The following is a 20,000-nucleotide window of genomic DNA, read 5'->3' as shown; positions in this document are numbered from 1 at the left end:
CCTGTTGTGAACAATCACCCAACTGCATCTTCTTGCAGGCGGATTTTAATCCAGCCACCCCCCATGATTTACCCTTCAGGCTTTTTTTAGTACTCTCTTTCGCCTAGCTGTATCCTGTATCTCTTTTCAAGCTCAGGAAGTGGAAAAAAAACATGAATTGCGGCATAACAAAACCTATCTTCTCCATATTTAATGCCTCACATTTACAAAGACACACTTACTGTATGAAACACTTTTTTTTTTTTTATTTTGTCCATAATTTTCAATCCCTAATGTGAGACAAGAACACGCGTCTTTGTCATGTCTGTTGATCATGTTTTTGTTTGACCATGTGCTGTTTGTTTTTTGGACTCTTTTTAGTTCCTGGTTGTGCACTCATTGTTGTGATCTGCTGCCCGGATCATATTGTGATTTGGATTTTTGGGTCTGTTGGTGTTTTCTGTTAGTTTGGACTCCCTTTGTTATTGTTTGTGCACCTGTGAGTTAGTTTGGTCACCATGGTAACGTATTATTTTCACCCGCCGTGTGTTCCAGACGCACACCTGTTTTTCTGATTACTGTCTTGATTTAAGCCTGCCTCCTTCGTTCATTCCGTCTGGCTTCGTAGTTTGTGTTACCAGTTCTGCTTTTGCTAGCTTCCGCACTAGGCCTTGATATTCCTCTAGCTCCCATGCTAGCTCTTTTGTTTTGTCTTTTGTGCTATGAGTTTTTCTTTTTCATAGTTTGTTGTATTCTTAAATAAATCATTTACTCTTACCTTCACGCTGCGTCCTTGAGAGAACGACTCCGCATCACCATGCGACCCAACCGTCACACTCTTGCTTGTTTTGTTTCCATGACTATTCATTAGTTTCACCTTTCTCACGTTTTGCACTCGCGCACCTGTCACTAATCAGGTCGGTAGTATTTAAGCTTGCAGTTGCCAGGCAGTCGGCCTTGCGGCATTTCCTCCTGGATACCCATTCTATTTGATATCCCTACTACTCATGCCATTGTCATGCTGCCATAGCTTCTTGCTGCTCGTTTCTTGCCACGTGAGTTTTGTGTATTCTTGTCACAGTGTTTGTTTGTTCCGTGTTCATAGTTTTTTGCCCAAGTGCTAGTATTTGTTTCATTAGGCAAGTTTGTTCTCCGCCTTTGTGCGCGCCTTTTGTTTTTTACCTTATATAAAATTATGTATTTACTTCCAAGCGATGTCCGATCCAACTTTACTTGCATCTCGGAAAAACAAAAACCCCAAAGTCCACACGCTGACAGTCTTTCTCTATTATAATGCTAGCAAGAGATGACTAACAAATTAGTTAACGAGAGTCTTGCATCACGCCTATAAAGCTCTAAAAAAACATCCAAAAAAACACCAACAATTCTCCATTTACATGCTGTGACCTGCATATTAACCAAGCGCTCGCAACATTGTTATTGTAAGAACTAACACAGAGGAACTACTTTTAGTAACACAGCGCTCTGATCATGGAGGAACTACTGCAGCCCTTGACATACTCGGCCTTTGAGTTGGTAAATAAAATTAAAAAAATGTTTTTTTTTTCTTTTTTATTACTATTTTTTTATTTGTGGCGGCTGTAATTCTTTAGTGGCGGGCCACCACAAAAAAAATGAATGTGTGGGAAACCCTGCATACATTTACATTTATGTACATATTTGTATAATATTTACATTTTTATATAATATGTAACTACAAGCTCCATTCACAGACAGAGTCCCATTACTTTTATGAGCGGTCAAGTGAGTCAAAAGCCGGAAAAAAAAAAAAAGTTTATTTTTTTATTTTTTATTATTATTTTTTTATTTGTGGCGGGCAGCCACAAAAAAATGAATGTGTGGGAAACCCTGCATGTATACATACACATACATATACACACACACACACACACATTACATATATATATATATGTATATATATATATATACATATATATATATATACAGTATATACACACACACATACATATATATACACACACACATATTTATATATATATACACACATACATACACATATTTATATATATATATATATATATATACACACATACATACACATATTTATATATATATATACACACATACATATATATATTTATATATATATATATAGTAGAGGAACTACTTTTAGTAACACAGCGCTCTGATCATGAAGGAACTACTGCAGCCCTTGACATACTCGGCCTTTGAGTTGGTAAAAGTTTCTAACCTCTAGTATTTACTGTAAAACTTCTACTATAAGCTGAGAAGTTGACAACTAACTCTGATCCAAAGTTAGTTTCTGAATTTCCCTTCCTGGATGAATAAATTATTTCTGATTCTGACATTGCAAGGAAGACACAACAATATGCTCGTTTGCTCCCACGTTGATGGTTTTACTTGGGGAGTGAGGATTATGATGATCATCAATTGATTGATTGATTGATTGATACTTTTATTAGTAGATTGCACAGTACAGTACATATTCCGTACAATTGACCACTAAATGGTAACACCCCAATAAGTTTTTCAACTTGTTTAAGTCGGGGTCCACGTTAATCAATTCATGGTACAAATATATACTATCAGCATAATACAATCATCACACAAGTTAATCATCATAGTATGTACATTGAATTATTTACATTATTTACAATCCGGGGGGTGGGATGAGGAGCTTTGGTTGATATCAGAACTTCAGTCATCAACAATTGCATCAACAGAGAAATGTGGACATTGAAACAGTGTAGGTCTTATTTAGTAGGATATGTACAGCCAGCAGAGAACATAGTGAGTTCACATAGCATAAGAACAAGTATATACATTAGAAGTACATTTGAGTTTATAATCCGGGGAGATGGGGTGTGAATGGAGGAGGGTATTAGTAAAGTGTTGAAGTTGCCTGGAGGTGTTGTTTTAGAGCAGTTCTGAAGGAATATAGAGATGCACTTACTTTTATACCTGTTGGGAGTGCATTCCACATTGATGTGGCATAGAAAGAGAATGAGTTAAGACCTTTGTTAGATCGGAATCTGGGTTTAACGTGGTTTGTGGAGCTCCCCCTGGTGGTGTGGTTATGGCGGTCATTTACGTTAAGGAAGTAATTTGACATGTACTTCGGTATCAAGGAGGTGTAGCGGATTTTATAGACTAGGCTCAGTGCAAGTTGTTTGACTCTGTCCTCCACCCTGAGCCAGCCCACTTTGGAGAAGTGGGTTGGATTGAGGTGTGATCTGGGGTGGAGGTCTAAAAGTAACCGGATTAGCTTATTCTGGGATGTTTGGAGTCTAGATTTGAGGGTTTTGGAGGTGCTGGGGTACCAGGAGGTGCAAGCGTAATCGAAGAAGGGTTGAATGAGAGTTCCCGCTAGAATCAAATAATTCTAGTGTTAAAAGATACAAACATCCCATCAGTCTGCATCCTAGTGATAGTTGACATTGTTTGGAAAGTGATTGTTTTATTATGTTCGTAGTTTGTATTTCCTGCTTAGCACTTAATCAATCAATTACCGTTTATTTATGTAGCCCTTTATCACAAGTGTCTCAAAGGGCTTTACAAGCTTAAAACAACATTCCCTGATCTAAACCCACGTCCGAGCCAGGACAAACGCAAAAGAACCCAACTGGAGAAAAAGAAGAAACCTTGAGAAGGTTCGGCAGATGTCGGAACTCTCCTTCCAGAGTGATCGGCTGCCAATGGATGTCGAGTGGGTATGATTATTGAATTGCTATATTAATTAAAAAAAATATGTGGGAGTCCAGTACATCTGGAATCCACCAGATAGCAATACTGCGACATGATTCTTAGTGTTTCACTATAGCTAAATCAGCCGAGCACTCAGCTTTTAAAACGTGTACCTCATCTTCTGGATATTCAAGCTCCGAAAGATATGGGTCTGGATCATCATTTGTCCTCAAAGTAGTCATTACTGGCCCTTTCAAAGTCTTCCATAATTAGTTGTTGTTGTTGAAGGAAATCAATGCACCTATCAATCACCAGCATGGTGGGCTTTAAGAATAAACTAAAAGGAGAAGTATTGCGTAAAGAGATTATTTTAGATTGTACCTAATGTCATGACTGTTTTTATTGACCATTGAGTATTTTATTGATTATGGGATAAGCAGCAGAAAATGGATGGATGATACTTTTTTCGTCACTTATTGTTTGTCTTTGGTACACTAATGTGTATATTTTAGGCCATTGGTTCTTTGTTTTATTTTTGCAAAAATGTATACAGTATATCTATTGCTATTTTTTATCTTTGGTATGAAAATTATTATGTAACAACATTTATTAGTATTTTTTGGTTCTTTGTTGTTGCTATTTTTGTATTATGACAATTTATTATTGGTTCATGTTGTACTGCATTTTAATCGTTTGTTCTGTGGTTGTGTGATGTTTTTTGCCTGGACCCCAGGAAGAATAGTCTCCACTGCGGTGGAGACTAATGGGGATCCTTAATAAACTAATAAACTAATGCACCCCAAAATAATTGTTTTGGTTTTTTAGAGGGCTGTATAGGTGGAATACATCAAATCCTCATTACCTGCATTGTTAGTCACCTCTTGCCAGTGTCTATCTACTAATTAGAATGGAGAGAAGAGAAAGACATACCGTACTTTTCTGGCTATAAGTCGCAGTTTTTTTCATAGTTTGGCCGGGGGTGCGACATATACTCCGGGGCAACTTATGTGGGAAATTAATAACAAATTACCGTAAATTATCAAATAATATTATTTATCTCATTCGTGGAAGAGACGAAGAAAACGTCAGCAATCGTCACATACACGTCAACCAATAAGAATTCTGCGAGGGAGGGTCATGGAACGCTAACTGCTAATATGCTACTGCTGTAGCTATTAAAATGGATCATTTCATCAATGGCGGTAACTTTCAAAACTGAGAAGGGCTGAACAAAAATGGCACCGAAAAGGAAATCATGTACTGCCGATTGCAAGATGGACGTAGTGAAGTATGCAGCAGAAAACGACAAGAGGAAGCGGCGCATACCTTTAGAGTTGGCAGAGTTGTTTAGAAGCGACATCGAGGAAGAAGATTTCACGGGATTTATCGATTAGGAGTGACAGATTGTTTGGTAAACGTACAGCATGTTCTATATGTTATAGTTATTTGAAGGACTCTTACCATAATATCAATCAATCAATCAATCAATGTTTACTTATATAGCCCTAAATCACTAGTGTCTCAAAGGGCTGCACAAACCACCACGACATCCTCGGTAGGCCCACATAAGGGCAAGGAAAACTCACACCCAGTGGGACGTCGGTGACAATGATGACTATGAGAACCTTGGAGAGGAGGAAAGCAATGGATGTCGAGCGGGTCTAACATGATACTGTGAAAGTTCAATCCACAATGGATCCAACACAGTCGCGAGAGTCCAGTCCAAAGCGGATCCAACACAGCAGCGAGAGTCCCGTTCACAGCGGAGCCAGCAGGAAACCATCCCAAGCGGAGGCGGATCTGCAGCGCAGAGATGTCCCCAGCCGATACACAGGCGAGCAGTACATGGCCACCGGATCGGACCGGACCCCCTCCACAAGGGAGAGTGGGACATAGGAGAAAAAGAAAAGAAACGGCAGATCAACTGGTCTAAAAAGGGAGTTTATTTAAAGGCTAGAGTATACAAATGAGTTTTAAGGTGAGACTTAAATGCTTCTACTGAGGTGGCATCTCGAACTGTTACCGGGAGGGCATTCCAGAGTACTGGAGCCCGAAATGAAAACGCTCTATAGCCCGCAGACTTTTTTTGGGCTTTGGGAATCACTAATAAGCCGGAGTCCTTTGAACGCAGATTTCTTGCCGGGACATATGGTACAATACAATCGGCAAGATAGGATGGAGCTAGACCGTGTAGTATTTTTTACGTAAGTAGTAAAACCTTAAAGTCACATCTTAAGTGCACAGGAAGCCAGTGCAGGTGAGCCAGTACAGGTGTAATGTGATCAAACTTTCTTGTTCTTGTCAAAAGTCTAGCAGCCGCATTTTGTACCAACTGTAATCTTTTAATGCTAGACATGGGGAGACCCGAAAATAATACGTTACAGTAATCGAGACGAGACGTAACAAACGCATGGATAATGATCTCGGCGTCTTTAGTGGACAAAATGGAGCGAATTTTAGCAATATTACGGAGATGAAAGAAGGCCGTTTTAGTAACGCTTTTAATGTGTGCCTCAAAGGAGAGAGTTGGGTCGAAGATAATACCCAGATTCTTTACCGAGTCACCTTGTTTAATTGTCAAATGTTAGAGTTGTATTATTAAATAGAGTTCGGTGTCTCGCAGGACCGATAATCAGCATTTCCGTTTTTTTGGCGTTGAGTTGCAAAAAGTTAGCGGACATCCATTGTTTAATTTCATTAAGACACGCCTCCAGCTGACTACAATCCGGCGTGTTGGTCAGCTTTAGGGGCATGTAGAGTTGGGTTAACATACCAGGCAACTTCTCAGTTGGGTATTTATGCGTCATATAACGTACACTTATTCAGCCTGTTGTTCACTATTCTTTATATATTTTAAATTGCCTTTCAAACGTCTCTTCTTGGTGTTAAATTTTATCAAATAAATTTCCCCCAAAAATGCGATTTATACTCCAGTGCGGGCTTCACGGTGGCAGAGGGGTTAGTACGTGTGCCTCACAATACGAAGCTTCTGCCGTCCTGGGTTCAAATCCAGGCTCGGGATCTTTCTGTGTGGAGTTTGCATGTTCTCCCCGTGACTGCGTGGGTTCCCTCCGGGTACTCCGGCTTCCTCCCACTTCCAAAGACATGCACCTGGGGATAGGTTGATTGGCAACACTAAATGGTCCCTAGTGTGTGAATGTTGTCTGTCTATCTGTGTTGGCCCTGCGATGAGGTGGCGACTTGTCCAGAGTGTACCCCGCCTTCCGCCCGATTGTTGCTAAAATAGGCGCCAGCGCCCCCCGCGACCCCAAAAGGTAATAAGTGGTAGGAAATGGATGGATGGATACTCCAGTGCGACGTATATATGTTTTTTTCCTTCTTTATTATGCATTTTCGGCCAGTGCAACGTATAATCTGGAGCGATTTATAATCCGAAAAATATGGTAAGTGTTATTGTCACACATAAGTATTGTGAAGGATAGGCAACATTTTAAAAATATTTAAGTTCCCCTATAACATATCCCACCTCTCCTCCACTGTTGTTACTAATCCTAAATTAATTATGTTGTATGCATTTTTCTTTTACATTCATAATTCCACTGTTTTTGTTCCATGCTCATACTGTGCTGGCTCTGTGTTCACTGCATGCATGTAAGCAGGTCACATGGCTGTGATTAGATAACAGATGTTTACTGACAGACAGCAACCCCCCCAGTCCCCCCCGCCCCTATCGTGTTTTAAGGGCAATTGAGTGGCCTTATTGCTTACTTAACGGCTGTAGAGCAGTGTTTGACCTACAAATAATCACTGGCTATTATCATTGGGCGCAGTTAGTGTAGAACCATTAATAGGGCGGCCTTTTGTTTCATATTGATGTTGTTTTAAGTGGTGTTTACTTCTATTTCTTATGTCACCATGAGCTTTGCTGTTTTGTTACGGCAAAATAAATGGCAAATAAGTAATAGGGCGAAATCCCACAACATTTTACAGAGGGATCTGTGGTAGAACTTGTTACGACTTGTCATAACAGATCATAACACGTTTTGTGTTTGTTTTCTTAGTTTAGTGTTGATTTTCTGTTTGGGTTTTGTATTCTAACCGGCTGGCTGGTTTGAACAGAATTGGTGACAAAGGGAAGCCCTGGCAGAGTCCAACCCTCACTGGAAACGATTCAGACTTATTGCCAGCTCTGACACCGATCATACAGGGAGCTTACCGCCACAATCAGACAGCCAGATACCCCACAAGACTCCCCGAGGGACATGGTCAAATGCCTTCTCCAAGTCCACAATGCATACTGGTTGGTCACGCTCAAGGACCCTGCCGAGAGTATATAGCTGGTCATTAGTTCCACAACCGGTTCCCCTTCTTAAAGAGAGGAACTACCACCTCAGTGTCTCAATTCAGAGGTACCGACTCAGATATCCATGCAATGTTGCAGAGTCTTGTCAATCAAGACAGACCCACAGCATCCAGAGCCTTAGGAACTCCGGGCAAATCACATCCACCCCCGGCGGGGGAAGGCCACCAAGGAGCTTTTTAACTACCTTGCCAAACCTCAGCCCGAGAAATAGGAGAGCTCACCACAGATTCCGCCGGCACTGCTTGCTCATAGGAAAACCTGTAGGTGGGATTGAAGAGGTCTTCTAAGTATTCCTTTCACCGATCTACAACAGTGTTGGCAGTGCATCTCTTCCCCCTCCTGAGGCGGCAGATTGGTGTTCTAGAATCGCTTCGTAGCCGTCCTGAATTCGTTCTTTATGGCTTCCCCAAACTCTTCCCATGTCTAAGTTTTTGCCTCTGCGACCGCCAAAGCCGCCGCACTCTTTGGCCTGTCAGTACCTGGCCGCTGCCTTCGGGGTCGCATTAGCCAAAAGGACCCGATTGGACTTTTTTTTTCAACTTGACGGCACCCTATCTCCACCAGCAGGTTCTGGAATTACCGCTACAACATGCACCAACCACCTTGCGGCCACAGCTCCGATTGGCCACCTCAACAATAGAGTCCACCGCCGTCCTTGTGACATGTTCAAAGTTTTTCCGGAGGTGGGAATTGAAATTCTCTCTGACGGGAGACTCAGCAAGGCGTTCCCAGTGAACCCTCGCAATGCGTTTGGGCCTACCAGGTCTGACCGGCATCCTACCCCATCATCGGACCCAACTCACCACCAGGTGGTGATCGGTAGAAAATTCCGCCCCTCTCTTCACCCGAATTTCTAAAACATGAGACAGAGTTTCCCTTTGGGGTTGCAGGGGGCGCTGGTGCCTATCTGGAATAAGCGGTAGGAAATGGATGGATGGAGACAGAGTTTGGATTAAGATTTATGCAAGTAAATCTTCACTTTACCTACACAAGCGCATCCTTCTGCATTTTGGGAACACAACCAGCGCAAACACTCAACCCGTTAGCAGCATAACCCAAATTATGTAAATGAGGGTCTGATCAAAGCGTTGGTACAGGAATGTTTTTTATAGCAATGAAGCCCACAATCATAACTGTGCCAACGCTCTGTGTACATATTTTTGTTTGGAAATGCTACGTCCTGCATTATATTGACTGACGTTTTACTTGTCTTTAGTATGATTAAACATGTCCTTTTTTTAGAAGTTTTGCGGGGCCTTGTGCTTCTATGATATCACAACTGTCAAGTGTATCAATAATTCAGCCGTATGGTTTTACGTCTGAACTGCTGCAGTGACGACTTGCTGCTAAGGGGAACAATCCAGTGTGTCCGCAGCTCTTTTCTGTCACGACTCGGTGTCCTTAATTGACAGTTTAGCTGTTTTTGCTTGGACAATCATTCAGATCATTGGCTGTGTGAAAAGCACTTGCTGCGCAGTTCCAATCCCTCACGCCAGAGAGATAGACCTTTGGCAAAAACTCGTCACACTTTTAATCTTAACCCACATAAAACTCTTGGAAATTCTAGCATTTTATTGGAAATTACTGCAATTTATTCAATTAAGAACATAATCAATCAATCAATCAATGTTTACTTATATAGCCCTAAATCACTAGTGTCTCAAAGGGCTGCACAAACCACCACGACATCCTCGGTAGGCCCACATAAGGGCAAGGAAAACTCACACCCAGTGGGACATCGGTGACAATAATGACCCAGTGGGACGTCGGTGACCATGATGACTATGAGAACCTTGGAGAGGAGGAAAGCAATGGATGTCGAGCGGGTCTAACATGATACTGTGAAAGTTCAATCCATAATGGATCCAACACAGTCGCGAGAGTCCAGTCCAAAGCGGATCCAACACAGCAGCGAGAGTCCCGTTCACAGAGGAGCCAGCAGGAAACCATCCCAAGCGGAGGCGGATCAGCATCGCAGAGATGTCCCCAGCCGATACACAGGCAAGCAGTACATGGCCACCGGATCGGACCGGACCCCCTCCACAAGGGAGAGTGGGACATAGAAGAAAAAGAAAAGAAACGGCAGATCAACTGGTCTAAAAAGGGAGTCTATTTAAAGGCTAGAGTATACAAATGAGTTTTAAGGTGAGACTTAAATGCTTCTACTGAGGTGGCATCTCGAACTGTTACCGGGAGGGCATTCCAGAGTACTGGAGCCCGAACGGAAAACGCTCTATAGCCCGAAGACTTTTTTCGGGCTTTGGGAATCACTAATAAGGCGGAGTCCTTTGAACGCAGATGGTCCTCAGTCTAAATTATTGGAATAACAGCTTGATGTATGGTTTTGTCTACTTCAACTTTATTTACTGTTTTTTCTGTCCTCAAATACTATTTAAAGCTGGTTTTTTTTGCCTCTCTTTTCAGGGGAAGAGAAAGGTCGGTGTTTTACCATTGAATATGTGATGCCCACTAAAGTCCAGATGACTTCTGAGTCTACAGTTAGTGTCCTGAGTAAGTAAGTCAGGTCTGTTCTGTCGTTCTGTACTTTTACTTGTACAGAAAAGGACGGAGTAGGCTGTACACAACTGTACAGCTGTCTTTAATGTCCTATGTGTTCTTTGATGTTTGATGTTTCCCTCTTACACACATGTAAGAGGGATGTGTACTATGGCTATGAGTTGTTTTTTTTTTCCCTTGGCCTCAGTCTGCACCCCCTCTCCAGGGCCCAGGCTAAGACGGATTTTTTAAATTTTATTTTAATCTTCTATCCCCCCCCCTTGTTTACCTGTATGTCATCTTTTTTTTGTAAGGGGCGCTGGAAGCCGGCAGACCCGTCAGCGATCCTGTTCTGTCTCCCTTTAATGTTTGTCTGATATTGAATGGGATTGTGCTGAAAATTGTAATTTTCCTGAAGGAACTCTCCTGACGGAATAAATAAAGTACTATCTAATCTAAAAATACTTCCTGAGGAGGCTGCGCTCCTTCAACATTTGCAAAAAAAAAACTTTTGTGGATGTACTACCAGTCTGTGTATTTGCCAGTGTGCTAGGGGGTTAGTACATCTAAGAAGAACAGACTGGAGAAACTGATCAGACGGGCCGGTTCCACGATCGGAATAAAACTGGACTCACTGGTGACGGTGGCAGAGAAGGGGACTATGGAAAAACTAGTGAGCATCATGGATGATGCCAGTCACCCTCTGCATAGCGTTATCAGTAGCCAGAGGAGCCTGTTCAGGGCTAGACTGCTTCGTCCCAAGTGCAGGACTAATACACTTTTTTGTCCCACACGCCATCAGACTGTACAACTCCTCTCTGGGGGGTAGGGGGTACTAGGATGACAGGGGATGCAAAACAATAACATATACCCCCAATATCTGCGGGCTATAGAGCGTTTTCCGTTCGGGCTCCAGTACTCTGGAATGCCCTCCCGGTAACAGTTTGAGATGCCACCTCAGTAGAAGCATTTAAGTCTCACCTTAAAACTCATTTGTATACTCTAGCCTTTAAATAGACTCCCTTTTTAGACCAGTTGATCTGCCGTTTCTTTTCTTTTTCTTCTATGTCCCACTCTCCCTTGTGGATGGGGTCCGGTCCGATCCGGTGGCCATGTACTGCTCGCCTGTGTATCGGCTGGGGACATCTCTGCGCTGCTGATCCGCCTCCGCTTGGGATGGTTTCCTGCTGGCTCCGCTGTGAACGGGACTCTCGCTGCTGTGTTGGATCCGCTTTGGACTGGACTCTCGCGACTGTGTTGGATCCATTATGGATTGAACTTTCACAGTATCATGTTAGACCCGCTCGACATCCATTGCTTTCCTCCTCTCCAAGGTTCTCATAGTCATCATTGTCACCGACGTCCCACTGGGTGTGAGTTTTCCTTGCCCTTATGTGGGCCTACCGAGGATGTGGTAGTGGTTTGTGCAGCCCTTTGAGACACTAGTGATTTAGGGCTATATAAGTAAACATTGATTGATTGATTGAATTCCAACCCTTGACGCTGAGTGCCAAGCAGGGAAGTAATGGGTCCCATTTTTATAGTCTTTGTTTGGTATGACTCGGCCGAGGTTTGAACTCACAACAAACCGATCTCAGGGCGGACACTCTAACCACTAGCCACTGTGTTTAGAAGACACAATTATTTTCTATATATTAGCCGCACTGGCCTATAAACTGCAGACATTTACGTTGGGAAAGGAGTTATTTACACAGAAAGATTTTGGGGAAGAATATTTACATACCTTAATTTTTTCCAAACGGTGTCTGTAAAACGGCTGATGAAACAAAACGGAAGTCATCGTCATGGACCCACTTGCTGCGGAAGCCAGCTCTGCAATCGGCTAAGCAGACTCTAACTCCACGGTGACATCCTGGTGAATTTACTGAGAAATTTGTGAAACGGAACAAAACAAACAGAATGCCATTATAATTTAATAACACTAACACAGACACTCGTAAACGTCCTAGCATATTAGCTTATGCTAACGACACTAGCTTCTTTACATTACGATGGCGCGTACAAATATGGATGAAAATTTGTGAAACGGAACAAAACAAACAGAATGCCATTATAATTTAATAACACTAACACAGACACTCGTAAACGTTGTAGCATATTAGCTAAAGCTAACGACACTGGCTTCTTTACATTACGATGGCGCGTACAAATATGGATGAAAATTTGTGAAACGGAACAAAACAAACAGAATGCCATTATAATTTATTAACACTAACACAGACACTCGTAAACGTTGTAGCATATTAGCTAAAGCTAACGACACTGGCTTCTTTACATTACGATGGCGCGTACAAATATGGATGAAAATTTGTGAAACGGAACAAAACAAACAGTATGCCATTATAATTTAATAACACTAACACAGACACTCGTAAACGTTGTAGCATATTAGCTAAAGCTAACGACACTGGCTTCTTTACATTACGATGGCGCGTACAAATATGGATGAAAATTTGTGAAACGGAACAAAACAAACAGAATGCCATTATAATTTAATAACACTAACACAGACACTCGTAAACGTTGTAGCATATTAGCTAAAGCTAACGACACTGGCTTCTTTACATTACGATGGCGCGTACAAATATGGATGAAAATTTGTGAAACGGAACAAAACAAACAGAATGCCATTATAATTTAATAACACTAACACAGACACTCGTAAACGTCCTAGCATATTAGCTTATGCTAACGACACTGGCTTCTTTACATTACGATGGCGCGTACAAATATGGATGAAAATTTGTGAAACGGAACAAAACAAACAGAATGCCATTATAATTTAATAACACTAACACAGACACTCGTAAACGTCCTAGCATATTAGCTTATGCTAACGACACTGGCTTCTTTACATTACGATGGCGCGTACAAATATGGATGAAAATTTGTGAAACGGAACAAAACAAACAGAATGCCATTATAATTTAATAACACTAACACAGACACTCGTAAACGTCCTAGCATATTAGCTTATGCTAACGACACTGGCTTCTTTACATTACGATGGCGCGTACAAATATGGATGAAAATTTGTGAAACGGAACAAAACAAACAGAATGCCATTATAATTTAATAACACTAACACAGACACTCGTAAACGTCCTAGCATATTAGCTTATGCTAACGACACTGGCTTCTTTACATTACGATAGCGCGTACAAATATGGATGAAAACACTCCTACAGACATCACACATGGGACGGTTTAGTAAGTAAGAATTGTTTTAGTTAGATTTATTAAACTTACAAACGTTGCTAGGATGAAGGAAGACTCCATAGGAGTAGAAATGCTGTGGACGTTTACTTGAAAACCGGACAAAACAAATAATTAAACGCGATTAATGATAGACGGCATCCAAAAGTGAATAATCTGATTTGTAAAATAAATGTTTGTCAGCACTACTTCCAACACAACAGGACCGATTAAATCAGTTTGGGGCGTTATGCAAGCAAGTATTTACCTGTGATTAATCATGATTAATCAAATTGAAAAAGTGAGAGTAATCTGACTTTTTTTTAATTGTTTGACAGCACTGCTTTCAACACAACAGGGCATAATAAGTATGTTTTGGGGTTTATTAGATAGATAGTACTTTATTGATTCCTTCAGGTGAGTTCCTTCAGGAAATTATATGAAATATAATTATATGAAATAATTAACTGCAATTAATCATGACTAATCAAAATGACAAACTGTGCTTAATAGGATTTTTATTTATTTATTGTTTGTCAGTACTGCTTTCAACACAACAGGACATAAGTATATGTCTTGGGGTTTACGCTATCGAATAATTAACTGCAATTAATCATGACTACGGTAATCAAAATGACAAAGTGTGCTTAATCTGATTTTAAAAATAGTTGTTTGACAACACCGCTTTCAATGCAACAGGACATAATTCTTGGGGTTTACGCTATCAAATAATTAACTGCAATTAATCATGACTAATCAAAATGACAAACTGTGCTTAATCTGATTTTTTTTATTTATTGTTTGTCAGTACTGCTTTCAACACAACAGGATAAATATGTCTCGGAGTTTACGCTATCGAATAATTAACCTCCAATTAATCATGACTACGGTAATCAAAGTGACAAAGTGTGCTTAATCTGATTTTAAAAATAGTTGTTTGACAACACCGCTTTCAATGCAACAGGACATAAATATTTCTTGGGGTTTACGCTATCAAATAATTAACTGCAATTAATCATAACTAATCAAAATGACAAACTGTGCTTAATCTGATTTTTTTTTTTTTTTAATTTTCAGTACTGCTTTCAACACAACAGGATAAATATGTCTCGGAGTTTACGCTATCGAATAATTAACCTCCAATTAATCATGACTACGGTAATCAAAATGACAAAGTGTGCTTAATCTGATTTTAAAAATAGTTGTTTGACAACACCGCTTTCAATGCAACAGGACATAAATATTTCTTGGGGTTTACGCTATCAAATAATTAACTGCAATTATTCATGACTAATCAAAATGACAAACTGTGCTTAATCTGATTTTTTTTTTTTTAAATTGTTTGTCAGTACTGCTTTCAACACAACAGGATAAATATGTCTTGGAGTTTACGCTATCGAATAATTAACCTCCAATAAATCATGACTACGGTAATCAAAATGACAAAGTGTGCTTAATCTGATTTTAAAAATAGTTGTTTGACAACACCGCTTTCAATGCAACAGGACATAAATATTTCTTGGGGTTTACGCTATCAAATAATTAACTGCAATTAATCATGACTAATCAAAATGACAAACTGTGCTTAATCTGATTTTTTTTTTTTTTAAATTATCAGTACTGCTTTCAACACAACAGGATAAATATGTCTCGGAGTTTACGCTATCGAATAATTAACCTCCAATTAATCATGACTACGGTAATCAAAATGACAACGTGTGCTTAATCTGATTTTAAAAATAGTTGTTTGATAACACCGCTTTCAATGCAACAGGACAGAATAAGGGAGTCTCAGGTGTTATGCAGGCATGCACTTAATCGCGATAAATCATGACTAATCAAAATTTAAAAAAGGTGATTAATCAGATTTAAAAATTACCGTATTTTTCGCACTATAAGTCGCAGTTTTTTTTATTAGCGTAAAATATCCAATATTATTTATCTCATACTCGGAAGAGACGAAGAAAATGTCAGCAATCGTCACACACACGTCAACCAATAAGAATTTGGCGGGGGAGGGTCATGGCAGAAGTGGATTGTGGGTAATGGGACGCTAACTGCTACATGCTAATATGCTACTGCCGTAGCTATTAAAATGGATCATTTCATTGTTGGCGGTAACTTATAAAAACCGAGAAGCGCTGAACAAAAATGGCACCGAAAAGGAAATCATTTACTGCAGATTACAAGATGGACGTAGTGAAATATGCAGCAGAAAACCACAAGAGGAAGCGGCGCGTACCTTTGGAGTTGGCAGAGTTGTTTAGAAGCGACATCGAGGAAGAAGATTTCGTGGGATTTATGGATTAGGAGTGACAGATTGTTTGGTAAAGGTATAGCATGTTCTATATGTTATAGTTATTTGAATGACTCTTACCATAATATTTTACGTTAACATACCATCAGTTGGTTATTTACTTATTCAGCCTGTTGTTCACTATTCTTTATTTATTTTAAATTGCCTTTCAAATGTCTATTCTTGCTGTTGGATTTTATCAAATAAATTTCCCCCCAAAAGACGACTTATACTCCAGTGCGACGTATATCAATCAATCAATCAATGTTTACTTATATAGCCCTAAATCACTAGTGTCTCAAAGGGCTGCACAAACCACTACGACATCCTCGGTAGGCCCACATAAGGGCAAGGAAAACTCACACCCAGTGGGACGTCGGTGACAATGATGACTATGAGAACATGATACTGTGATACTGATGATACTGATGACTATGAGAACATATGAGAACATGATACTGTGAAAGATCAATCCATAATGGATCCAACACAGTCGTGAGAGTCCAGTCCAAAGCGGATCCAACACAGCAGCGAGAGTCCCGTTCACAGCGGAGCCAGCAGGAAACCATCCCAAGCGGAGGCGGATCAGCAGCGCAGAGATGTCCCCAGCCGATACACAGGCGAGCAGTACATGGCCACCGGATCGGACCGGACCCCCTCCACAAGGGAGAGTGGGACATAGAAGAAAAAGAAAAGAAACGGCAGATCAACTGGTCTAAAAAGGGAGTCTATTTAAAGGCTAGAGTATACAAATGAGTTTTAAGGTGAGACTTAAATGCTTCTACTGAGGTGGCATCTCGAACTGTTACCGGGAGGGCATTCCAGAGTACTGGAGCCCGAAATGAAAAAGCTCTACAGCCCGCAGACTTTTTTTGGGCTTTGGGAATCACTAATAAGCCGGAGTCCTTTGAACGCAGATTTCTTGTTTTTTTCCTTCTTTATTATGCATTTTCGGCCGGTGCGACGTATACTCCGGAGCGATTTATAATCCGAAAAATACGGTAATTGTGTGACAACAGGACGGACAAAGTGAGTCCTGGGTGTTGAACTTTACACTTTCACACAGGTGCCATTCCACAGTCAAAGTAAAGGCTGCTGCCCAAATCTGAGAAAATAGGTTAGTATATTTTTTTATAAATTATTTTCTTCTTTTGTTGCAGAGATGATTCGCTCAGCCACACCTTTCCCCCTGGTCAGCCTCTTCTTCATGTTCATTGGTTTTGTCCTCAGCAACATCGGCCACATTCGACCTCATCGCACCATCCTGGCTTTTGTTTCTGGAATCTTCTTCATCCTGTCAGGTATTCTACTCACCTGGAAAGATCACACAGTCAGGATTATTTGGTGTACATGCCTGAAGTGAAGTATCATATATCACCTTTACTTAGTCAGCTAGGTTCCAGCTCCCCCGTGATTTTCCCAAAATGAAAGCAAAAATATCGGGTTGCAATGAAGAAATGTGTCATTTTAAAGCACAAGGCTTGCAATATTTACAGAATCGTGCAAGTGTTCTGCTTGACGCTCATCATTACTGAATCATATCAAGCACATGATGCATACGTACACACTTTATAGCTGAGCTCAATTTCAAATTATGGTTTGATTCTGGAATGTTTCCCTTTTAGTGCACGGACAACCTCCTTGGTTCATAAACCTTAAAAGGAGGCATATGAAAATTGTTTTCTACATTTAAAACAATTCCTTGTGGTCTACATAACATTTACTGTATTTTCTGGACCATAGGGCGCACCGGATTGTAGGGCGCACTGCCGATGAGCGGGTCGATTCGGGTCTATTTTATAAGGCGCCTTAAAGGTGTCATGCCTGTTAATCTGGTTTTATGTTTGATCATGTTTTGTTTTGTTTTCTGGACTCTTCTTGCGTTTGCACTTCCTGGTTTTGTTTGTTGCCATAGTAACTCATTAGTTCCCACCTTGTCACGCCCTGTCCCTCTGCTCTCACACCTGTTACTAAATACCACAGCCAGTATTTAAGGATTTTACTTTCTGTCCATAAGTCTGGGAACTTTGCTTGCCTTCATGCACACACGCTACCCTTGCTGCATCTCCTTCATGCCCTCGCCCATAGATCCGTGTCATGTAAGTTGTGGTATATAGTTCATAGTTTAATGCTTTTGTGCTAAGTCTTTTTGTTTTTTTCCCAAGATGGCGCTGCTGTAGTGGCTGCTGTAGGCAGGAGCTCTGTGCTCTTGTCTCATCCTTTTGTGTTTCCCTCGTTTTCATGTGTTATTATATTTTTTTGCATTTTGGTCCGGGACCCTTAGGGACTGTGTGACCAGGGGTGGCACTTTCGTGACCTCTGTGGTGCTTTATTTGTGGACTTCTGGATCTGCCTCCGGGAGACTTTTGGCCATGGAGACCAGCTGCTGGGTCTCTGCCACACCAGAGTCTGTTTGGATGTACTGGAGGAGATGTGGATGAGGGGACAGGACTGTGGAGCTAGCACTGAACGCTGGGACGGAGAGGCTTTGCGGTGTCTTGGCTGGGTGAGCAGGTGTCGGACACCTCAGTCACCTTGGACGTATCCTCGCTCATCCATGCGGACTGGACACTTTGGGAGAGTGGAGTCGGCTGTCTTGGTTGCTTTGTTGGGTCTGCTCCTGTCTCTGGCCATGCTCCCTCCACCCCAGCGGACGATGGCGTGGAACACCGCAGAGGCCACCACAGTGGATATGTTTATTTTACTTTTTATTCATAGCTGTATGTAGAAGTGTCTGGTTGTATCTGCTACTTTAATGTCTTTAATGTCCTCTGTGTTCTTTGATGTTTGATGTTTCCCTCTTACACACATGGAAGAGGGATGTGTACTATGGCTATGAGTCATTGTTTTTTGTTGTTTTTTTCCCCTTGGCCTCAGTCTGCACCCCCACTCCAGGGCCCAGGCTAAGACCGATTTTTATTTTATTTTAATCCCCCCCCCCCCGTTTACCTGCATGTCATCTTTTTTGTAAGGGGCACTGGAAGCCGGCAGACCCGTCAGCGATCCTGTTCTGTCTCCCTGTAATGTTTGTCTGATCTTGAATGGGATTGTGCTGAAAATTTTAATTTTCCTGAAGGAACTCTCCTGATGTTCTAGCTATCCATCTATGTCCATAGTTCATTCATGCCATCGTGCAAGTGTTTTTGTTTTCCTGTTTGTATTTTTGTAGCCAAGTTTTGTACCTCCTTGTGAGCGCCCTTAGTTTGTTTATTTTTTTATTATAGTGTTTAAATAGATAAATATGTACTTACACTCTCGTCTGGCTCGTGCCAATCATCCTTTACGTGGAAGAAGCAAAACCAATCCATGTCCCGGTGTGACAAAGGGAGTCTTGAAACTGCATGTCAACATCTCCATTCGGTGCCACACCAACAAAATTTCCAGATCAACACCGAATGAAATAAAAAATCAACAACAGAAGGAGATAATGTCCGCAGGAACCTACCACAGAACGAAGGACATATATACACTATTTGATTTCTTATTATGCAGCTCATTTTTATTTGATAGTTATTGAAATATCTTGTGTGACATCATGCACAAAAGTGCACTTTATTTGTTTTAAACTATTGTAGTGGTGTTCTGTACAAAAAGTGCACTTTAATTTAGTGTTATTTTGATATGTTATCTTAGTGACATCATGCACAAAAGTGCACTTTATTTGTTTTAAACTATTGTAGTGGTGTTCTGTACAAAAAGTGCACTTTAATTTAGTGTTATTTTGATATGTTATCTTAGTGACATCATGCACAAAAGTGCACTTTATTTGTTTTAAACTATTGTAGTGGTGTTCTGTACAAAAAGTGCACTTTAATTTAGTGTTATTTTGATATGTTATCTTAGTGACATCATGCACAAAAGTGCACTTTATTTGTTTTAAACTATTGTAGTGGTGTTCTGTACAAAAAGTGCACTTTAATTTAGTGTTATTTTGATATGCTATCTTAGTGACATCATGCACAAAAGTGCACTTTATTTGTTTTAAACTATTGTAGTGGTGTT

The 20,000-nt window shown here is 40.7% G+C and overlaps 1 protein-coding gene across 2 annotated transcripts in view; it reads left to right on the top strand.

Annotated features, from left to right (window-relative positions):
* Positions 1-18,092, top strand: part of LOC133538558 (voltage-dependent calcium channel gamma-5 subunit-like) — a 61,538-nt gene extending 43,446 nt beyond the window's left edge. The window contains exons 3-4 of one of the 2 annotated variants that reach the window (XM_061880211.1): positions 10,415-10,501; positions 17,159-18,092. In XM_061880211.1, the coding sequence (XP_061736195.1) occupies positions 10,415-10,501; positions 17,159-17,361 (290 nt within the window). In that variant the 3' untranslated portion in view covers positions 17,362-18,092. The remainder of the gene's footprint in view (positions 1-10,414; positions 10,502-17,158) is intronic. The other variant, XM_061880212.1, reaches the window with a different exon arrangement.
* The last annotated feature ends 1,908 nt before the right edge of the window (positions 18,093-20,000 follow it).

The sequence above is a fragment of the Nerophis ophidion genome, linkage group LG20 (assembly GCF_033978795.1).
Source record: "Nerophis ophidion isolate RoL-2023_Sa linkage group LG20, RoL_Noph_v1.0, whole genome shotgun sequence".
NCBI classification, from domain to species: domain Eukaryota; kingdom Metazoa; phylum Chordata; class Actinopteri; order Syngnathiformes; family Syngnathidae; genus Nerophis; species Nerophis ophidion.
This window is presented reverse-complemented; position numbering and strand designations above follow the sequence as displayed.